This window comes from Sinocyclocheilus rhinocerous, unplaced genomic scaffold (assembly GCF_001515625.1).
Source record: "Sinocyclocheilus rhinocerous isolate Xijiao unplaced genomic scaffold, SAMN03320098_v1.1 scaffold2621, whole genome shotgun sequence".
In the NCBI taxonomy this organism is placed as follows: domain Eukaryota; kingdom Metazoa; phylum Chordata; class Actinopteri; order Cypriniformes; family Cyprinidae; genus Sinocyclocheilus; species Sinocyclocheilus rhinocerous.
The window spans coordinates 133324-142517 of NW_015661418.1; the positions used below are offsets into that span (position 1 = coordinate 133324).

At 37.9% G+C, this 9194-nt stretch overlaps 1 protein-coding gene across 2 annotated transcripts in view; it reads right to left on the minus strand.

Moving 5' to 3' along the window:
- Positions 1-1144, minus strand: part of LOC107726348 (zinc finger protein OZF-like) — a 6771-nt gene extending 5627 nt beyond the window's left edge. For both annotated transcript variants that reach the window (XM_016535891.1, XM_016535892.1), the window contains exon 1: positions 925-1144. In XM_016535891.1, coding sequence (XP_016391377.1) covers positions 925-1060 — 136 coding nt within the window. In that variant the 5' untranslated portion in view covers positions 1061-1144. The remainder of the gene's footprint in view (positions 1-924) is intronic.
- Between the last annotated feature and the right edge of the window lie 8050 nt (positions 1145-9194).

Below are 9194 nucleotides of genomic sequence, written 5' to 3' on the forward strand. Positions count from 1 at the left end.
TAACATATTTTTACTCCAAACTCACTTCATAATGTCAGTCGAGTGTTTGAAATACATCCTTCTGTGAGATGATGTGGCTTTTTACACAGAATAAGGCACGCAACATATTTCATAGCATTCTAAGCAGTGATAAAGGCTATGTCGATTAGCATTTCATTATAGATATGCTTTATTATGATGAAACTCAGATAAACCGTATATTGCCGTAGTCGTGTGTTTATTAGTCACGTCGAATCAATGAAAGCAGTTGAATCTTCTGTTTATTCAGCAACTGCGATAGGGATTTCCTGGGTTTCTTCGGCGGGGCATATTTGGAGTTTCTGGGCGAGAGCCAACAACAGCACAGATTAACCCTCCGCACATTTTTATATTTAGTTATATTGAAAAAGTTTCAATTCAGTCGATCTTTTTTACCCCGTTTTAACATGGATTTCTATGGAGAGAATGGTGGATAGCAGCGGCAGCGCATAATATCTGCGTTCTGATTGGTCAGCTCGCCTGTCAATCAAGCTCTTTGCGAACTGTTAGTCGTACCGCAGCAGACTCGTCAGTAAATGAGTACAGAACAGCACCAGTTGCTTACTGACTGTTTGGACTTTTAAAATATGAACATAGTTCGTCTGTCGCGATTATAAATCATGATTTAAGGAGTATAGTGAGCTACTGGTTAACGTGTAGTATTAATGGGTCGTGTTTAGTCACTATTTACGACAACAGAAAATATGTAAATGAGAACAGCTTTATTGGGCAACTCGTCTGAACGCAAGACGTCATAAATATGCTAATTAGTATGTGACGTCACTTGCCGCCACAAGTCTCTCAAAATGCATAGTTTAAATATTTATCTAGATCTGATGAAGTGCTTTGTAACATGAATGTTCTTCAGCATCGTGCATGAATGAAGAATCAAGAACAAACACCAACCTTTTAGTTCTTCAGTGTGTTTGATTCTGCAGGGCTCTGGATCTCTCATCTTCTCTCCGTCCTCTTTAATAAACCCAGATTTCAGCTCTTCCTGATGCTCGTCTGCACTTGTGAACTGATGGGAATTGTCCAGCATTTCTTGGTGAAATCACTGACGGTGTGATTGCAGTGGGAGGAGCTTCACTGACGGTGTGATTGCAGTGGGAGGAGCTTCACTGATGTTGTGATTGCAGTGGGAGGAGCTTCACTGATGATGTGTTTGCAGTGGGAGGAGCTTCACTGATGATGCGATTGCAGTGGGAGGAGCTTCACTGATGATGTGATTGCAGTGGGAGGAGCTTCACTGATGATGAATTTCTGTGTGGAAGCAGCAGATCTGCAAAAATCAACAATAAATCTGAGTCTGTGTGTTTTTTAATTAATTTACATATTTAAGCATTTATGTAAGTGAAGCAGATGCCCTCCAACTTCTGTCTTTGAAGAGACCATAGCCTAAGTGTTGTCTCTCTCTGTAAATCATTATATTACTATAGTAAACTTTACAGCATTGACACAAAGAGCACATCAGTTTAACAAGTGCTCATTCAGTATCGATCCATATTTTTCCCTTCTGCCCCCGTGTTAGGGCTGCACAATTAGTCGAATTTCTAACCCCGTATTAATATATAAGAATATATCTGCATAGAAATATAGATTATAATATAAACTCTCCCAAATAACAGTAAGGTGTTTTTTGTAAGAAATTTGACGACACTCACCTTCATCAGTAACTACAGGTGAATAACTTACACTAGAGCACATAATATCTAAATATAGTTTGATTATTTTAATAACTACGTTCGTACAAATGAAGTAATTCGATTATTAACATGTACTGTATGCAGAAAATGGCAGCGACCATAAAATCTTTAAAGAGAAAGAGTACCACAACAATTTAATGTTTCCTATGTATGTATAGATTTAAAATACACCACGTGACTCATTATGAAGTATTTAACCCTTGGTAACTGTAACAAATTTGATCCCCAAAGATGAACGTCAGAGAATTAAGGTTATAAATAAAATCGCAGCAGTAACACTTGATACGGGTTCGCATCCATTCCAACACAAACACACAAAAGCGCTCAGGTCTTCATGTTGCCTGCTGTACTGAGTGTTCAAATCAGCAAACACACAAGCAGCGCTCAACCCGATGACAGCCATACACAAACGAGCCCGTGTTTGTCGCTGAAACTCTAGAAAAGTGTCTGGTGGTTGTGTAAATATGAGAAATACCGTCAACTGCTCGCCTCTCCTCAGAAGACTCGACGCGGAATGAGTGAGGCGCGAGGGGGTGACGTCATCACCGCGAGACGACGAGATCGAATGCAGATCGTCAAAAAATGCGCCAAAATCGATTTAAAACAAAGGCGTTAAAGGGGCAGGGGACAAATAAACTTTTAATGAATATTTATATAACTAGATCAAATCATTTGCAATTAAATCAGAAGTATTATTATTATTATTATATTAGTATCATAAGGGAAATGTGACATTATTATACCACATTTCCCTTTGAAATAACTACTGACAAACAAAATGGTGATGAAAATGGCATTTATGACTAAAACTAAATCAAAATTTGCTGTCAAAATTAACACTGGGCCCATGTGGTTTTGAAATGGGCTGAAAAATGGGCTCTATATGGGACTGTCCACGGGTTCCATAACGGCCCCATGTTAATTGCCCACATGGATTTCATGCAGTATTGCACTTGCCACTAGGTGGGCCCCAACTAGGCAACATGTGCAGGACCCAGCTTTAAGTTTTATGTGGGTACTACATGGGCTTGAAACAAGGGTTGTAAGTGGGATTGTTGGCAAAACTGTATAGCAACACCACACAAATAAAATAGCAAAAACAATTACCATGGCAGAAAGCAGTAGAGAGAAAAGTGAGACTGAATTCCTTTCAAATTTCAATTTTATTTAACTAAACAACGTTATATATCATGACTGAAATCCTTTCAAATTCCAATTTTATTTAACTAACAAACATTATATGTCATGTTTATGTCATAATGGCACGAAACTTTTAGAACCAGCCTTATGTCACAATGGCACGAAACTTTTAGAACCAGCCTTGAGTGTTTGGGGAAGCTTTAGCTCACTTTAAAAAGAAATGTAGGAATACAACAGTCAAAAAAAAAAAAGTAGCAGCAACTTATAACCTTATAACCTTTTCAGTAAACCTTAAACTGCAGCCATCTTTTGGTGCATTCTTGAGGCCCTCTGTCCTCCTCTGTCTCGTGCAGGCGGACTTAACCATTAGGCAAAGGTAGGCGACCGCCTTGGGCCCCCAAAAGTCAAGGGCCCCCTAAAATGCTTTTTATATGCGAGATGCGCGTTCAGTGCGGACGCACAAGTGGTTGCTGTGGTGTTCATTACCACGACAACCGTCTGTGCGTCCGCATATAGGATTGCACTTGTCACAAGGTGGGACCCAATTGGGCAACATGCACAAGACCCATCTCGGTCCCAGCTTTAACCCAGCTAACATTTGTATGTGGGGCGCATGTGGTTTTGAAATGGGCTGAAATATGGGCTTTATATGGGATTGTCCATGGGTTCCATAATGGCCCCATGTTAATTGCCCACATGGATTTCATACGGGAGTGGACTTGCCACTAGGTGGGACCCAACTGGGCTACATGTGCAGGACCCATCTCGGTCCCAGCTTTAACCCAGCTAACATTTGTATGTGGGACACATGTGGGTTTGAAATGGGCTGAAATATGGGTTTTATATGGGATTGTCCGCGGGTTCCATAATGGCCCCATGCCAATTGCCCACATGGATTTCATATAGGATTGTTCTTGCTACTAGGTGGGCCCCAACTAGGCAACATGTGCAGGACCCATCTCGGACCCAGCTTTAAGTTTTATGTGGGTACTACATGGGCTTGAAACAAGGGTTGTAAGTGGGATTGTTGGCAAAACTGTATAGCAACACCACACAAATAAAATAGCAAAAACAATTACCATGGCAGAAAGCAGTAGAGAGAAAAGTGAGACTGAAATCCTTTCAAATTTCAATTTTATTGAACTAAACAACATTATATGTCATGTTTATGTCACAATGGCACGAAACTTTTAGAACCAGCCTCAAGTGTTTTAGGAAGCTTTAGCTCACTTTAAAAAGAAATGTAGGAATACAAGTAAAAAAAAAGAAGAAGAAAAAAATAGAACTATAACAGTTAGAAGCAGCAACTTTTTCAGTAAACCTTAAACTGCAGCCATCTTTTGGTGCATTCTTGAGGCCCTCTGTCCTCCTCTGTCTCTTGCTCCAGTGAACCATTTTGACAGTGCCCTCTCAGCCTCTTGCTGGTTGACCTTTGACGTCAGCTGGTTGTTCTTAAGGGCCTCTGCAAAAACAAATGACTTTTTAAGATATGCAGGATCTCTGTCTTCGAACGGACCCACTTACACTATTGAGTCACACCTGAAACAATCACATTCCATTGAGACAAACTGAGGAGCACCCTATGCAGCCATCTGCGGTCGTAAAACTCATGCAGGGTCAGTGAAGTGTCTCAGCAGTTCCTGTCCCATCTAGCTTATCGTCTCAAGAGACTCAAATAAAAGCAGTGCTTAAACCCTAACTCACCAGGGGAGGAGAAACTCCCCCTGTCTGAAAACCCCTCGAGGATCAGAGGTGCAGTGTAACGTGACTGGCTTCAGCATAAATAACTATCTAAGAGACAACAGAACAAAGAACCTGGTATCTGGAAAAGTTCCAGCACAAGACACTCCTGGACCCCATGACCGTTTAGATGCGCGTTCAGTGCGGACGGACAAGTGGTTGCTGTGGTGTTCATTACCACGACAACCGTCTGTGCGTCCGCGTTGAACGTGCTTCTTAGCAAAAGTAGGGCGATGTAGAAAATGGGGACGGAATCCCGGAATCTATTCATAAAAACGGAATTTACTCTGTAATGTGACGGAATGAACGGCGCAGACGCGCGTTTTGTTTGCTATTTAAGCACGCGCAACGCTCGCGGTTGTCGTCTGTAGTAGCTAAATAGTATTTTTGCCATTTAATATTCAAATACACTAGTCCATATTGCGGTTTGATTGAAGTGTACTGAATTGCATTTGATTTATTCATTCAATATTTGACGAATTCCGTGACATTGCTCGTTACACAGTAAACTTCTGTTGTGTAGCATTTTGAATGTACAAAAATTAAAGGGTTTGTTTAATTTTCATTGGAATAAAAAATAGATTCATGTTTTTGCCTTCATTTGATTACCAGAAAAATGAAAATACACAACACAGAATTTCTAAAAAAGTAAATAAAATGACACGATCGTGCAGCAGCGAGCAACAGTGAAAGGAACCTCAAGGTTGTAAATGTGTGAAATTGTATCGGGCCCCATTCCTGTATTTTGCCTGGGGCCCCCAAATCACTAAATCCGCCCCTGGTCTCTTGCTTCAGTGAACCATTTTGACAGTGCCCTCTCAGCTTCTTGCTGGTTGACCTTTGACGTCAGGGGGTTGTTCTTAAGAGCCTCTGCAAAAACAAATGACTTTTTAAGATAAAAAATATACAAGTTCATTAACATTACAGATAATGACATTTTGTATGACTCAATCGGCAGTCACTAAATTTGGCCGATCTAACAAACTGATGAAAATTTTATTTTCTAATTAATAAACATGCTCCTCTGAAAACAATACGAGTCAAAGGCAGTCATCTTCCCTGGATTAACTCAGACCTGATTAATTTATACAAACAAAGGGACAGGGCTTGGACTGTACATCGTAAGACCAAACTACCAGATGACTGGAAACGTTATCGACATCTTAGGAATACCTGTAAAACTAAGACAAGGAATGCAAAATCTAATTACTATAATGATTGTTTTTCTCAAGATTTTCGTAACCCCAGACATTTCTGGAACCATCTAAACAACGTTTTAAATAAGCAAAATAAAACCTCCACAAAAGAGTTAATAATCAATAACGAATACATCTCTGATCCTTTACAGATATCTTATGCGTTTAATACGTTTTTCACATCCATAGGTACTCACTCATAGGTACTTTCCAGATCAGATATTTTCTTTTAGTAAAATTTCTCCTTCTGATACTTTTAATGCAATATGTGGGTTAAAAGAACATAGCTCGCCTGGCCCAGATGGCTTGGAAGCTAAATTCGTTAAACTTTCTTCTCACATTTTAATGTATCCTCTGACTGATCTATTTAATTTGTCTTTGTCTACTTGTTCAATACCTTCCATATGGAAATGTGCTAAGATTATTCCTCTTTTTAAAGGTGGTGAGCCATCTGATTTGAATAGCTACCGTCCAATTTCTATTATTTGTACTGTAGCAAAGGTTTTTGAGAAATAAATTTTCAATCAAATATCAAACTATATTAATCAGTCTGGTTTTAGACCCAATTTTTCCACCACCACGGCCTCAATGAAATTCACTAATGATTTGTTTATTTCTTTTGATAAATGTAAACCTACTGGTGCAATCTTTATTGATCTCTCTAAAGCATTTGATATGGTGGACCACTAACATTCTTCTTGATAAGTTACACTCTATAGGCTTTGTACTGTAGCAAAGGTTTTTGAGAAATTAATTTTCAATCAAATATCAAACTATATTAATCAGTCTGGTTTTAGACCCAATTTTTCCACCACCATGGCCTCAATGAAATTCACTAATGATTTGTTTATTTCTTTTGATAAATGTAAACCTACTGGTGCAATCTTTATTGATCTCTCTAAAGCATTTGATATGGTGGACCACTAACCTTCTTCTTGATAAGTTACACTCTATAGGCTTTGATCAAAACTCTCTTTCTTGGTTTAATTCTTATCTTCATAACTGACGACAATATGTTTCATTTCAAGGCTCGAATTCGGACTATCTGGTTGTTAATAAAGGTGTTCCCCAAGGATCAACACTGGGTCCTTTGCTCTTCTGTTTATTTATTAATGACCTTCCTAAAATTTGGTTTACATTCCTCTATTCAGCTTTATGCGGATGACACTGTTATTTACTCTTCTCATTCTGATATTTCATATATTCAGTCCTCTCTGCAGTTAGACTTTAACTCATTACAGGATTGGTTTTACAAAAACAAACTTGTCCTTAACAAAAAAGAAGTCCTGTAGTATGGTGTTCTTTAAAAGACGCCATCGACCGCACTCTTTTGAATTGGATATTAGTTTTGAAGATGGGTCATTCCTATCTAAAGTTGACATGTTTAAATATCTTGGTCTCTGGCTCGATCCTGAATTGTCCTTTAAGCATCACATTGATTCTATTATTAAAAAAAAATCATATGGGTGTCTTGAGTTCTCTTTATCGTTCAATTAATTGCTTTTCATTTCAAGTAAGGAAAAGATTACTATTATCGACTACGTGGATATTATTTATCAAAATACTTAAGATACCAACTTAAAACCTCTAAACATTGCTCACAATTCTTTATGTAGGTTTGTTTTGAGATGTCCTTATAGAAGTCATCATTGTATGTTGTATGAAATCCCGAAGGCAATATCACTGGCTTCAGTTTCTTTTCAAATGTATTTATTTTAATTGTCCCTCTTATTTAAAACAGTTTTTGGTTCCATCTATATCTTCTTACCCTCTTCGGCATATGCAGTATCCGTAGTGTTCCTAGAATCTCCACTGAAGTCGGCCGCAGGTCATTTCAATATAAAGCTCCTTTTGATTGGAACAATCTCCCTTCTTTTCTTAGATCAGTTACATCATTTCGTCTCTTCAAGATAAATTTATTATCTCACTTGAAAATAACTTGCTTATGTTTTTAAATTTAGGTTTAGAATCGCCTTTAGGTTATATCAACTTTATTATTATTTCTATTAAATTTTGATAAATTACTTATTTATTTATCAACGTATTTATTTATTTTTTAGGGTGCTTGCATATTTGGATTTTCATGCTTGTATGAAAATTTATGTTTTCTTGTATGTATATGCTTTTGTTTGTTTAATATAGTTGTAGACTGTGGGTGGATGATTAGGGGAGTGAGCTGATTATTATTATTATTTATTTATTTTTTGTATATTACTTATGTGTTGTGTTTTGTATTGTTTTATGTATGTGCCATTGGGTCCCCCTCGAAAATGAGATGGAGCATCTCAAGGGGTTTTCCCTTTAATAAGATTCTAATTCATTCTTTTTACAGTGAATTTACACCCCCAAAGTTGCAACGTATCCTGGGGAATACAAACATTAAAATAAAAAAATAAAAGTCATGTTTTAACCCCCCCCCCTTCTGCACGTGCCCTTTACAGGATTAAAGGGTTAGTTCACCCAAAATTGAAATTTCAGTCATTAATCACTCACCCCCAAATGGAAGGGAATACATTGTTAAATATAGTTGTTATTTTTGTTCTTTTGGTGCACAGAAGTATTCTCGTCGCTTCATAAAATTAAGATTGAACCACTGTCACATGGACTATTTTAACGATGTCTTTTCTACCTTTCTGGGACTTGAGAGTGTCAGTTGCATTGCTGTCTATGGAGGGGGGAATCGTATTGGATTTCATTCATTTGTGTTCCGAAGATGAACGAAGGAGTTACGGGTTTGGAACAACACGAGGGTGAGTGATTAATGACTGAAATTTCATTTTTGGGTGAATTAACCCTTTTTAAGTAGGCACGACCATCCGTGACACCGGGAGGAAACATTTCAGTGGGAATTCAATAAGTAATCATTCTGTAGCAGTGGACATACTGACAAAATTAAAGTTAATTTTAACATTTACTAATACATAAATCAAACATTTTACCTGTTAATATTGCTTATTGAAACTGAGCTAATATGATCTAACGATGAGCAGTTGTGTTTTCATTAACTAACGTTAACAATGAGTAACAATAATAACTGTAACGAAAGCATTGCTCATTGTTAGCTAATGGTAGTTAATGCATTAACTAATGTTAAGTAATGGAACCTTATTGTAAAGTATATCCATCAAATTTAAGATCACCGTAGGCGCCAGTCGCAAAATTGCTACAAGACGTCATACTTAATCAAATAGGCTGTAGATCCTAATATGGTGTAATATCTCATTTGTATTCCCTACCACTAGATGGCAGACATGTAGTACTTCGATTCTAGACCAAAATTACGTCACGTTGCTATTCGAAGTGTTCGAGGAAAGAGCAGAGCAAGTGAGCGATCGTGTCATTGATGCGGAAGCAGTTCAGTTCAGAGCGTGCGGGTAAGCTGTGAGATTTGTGA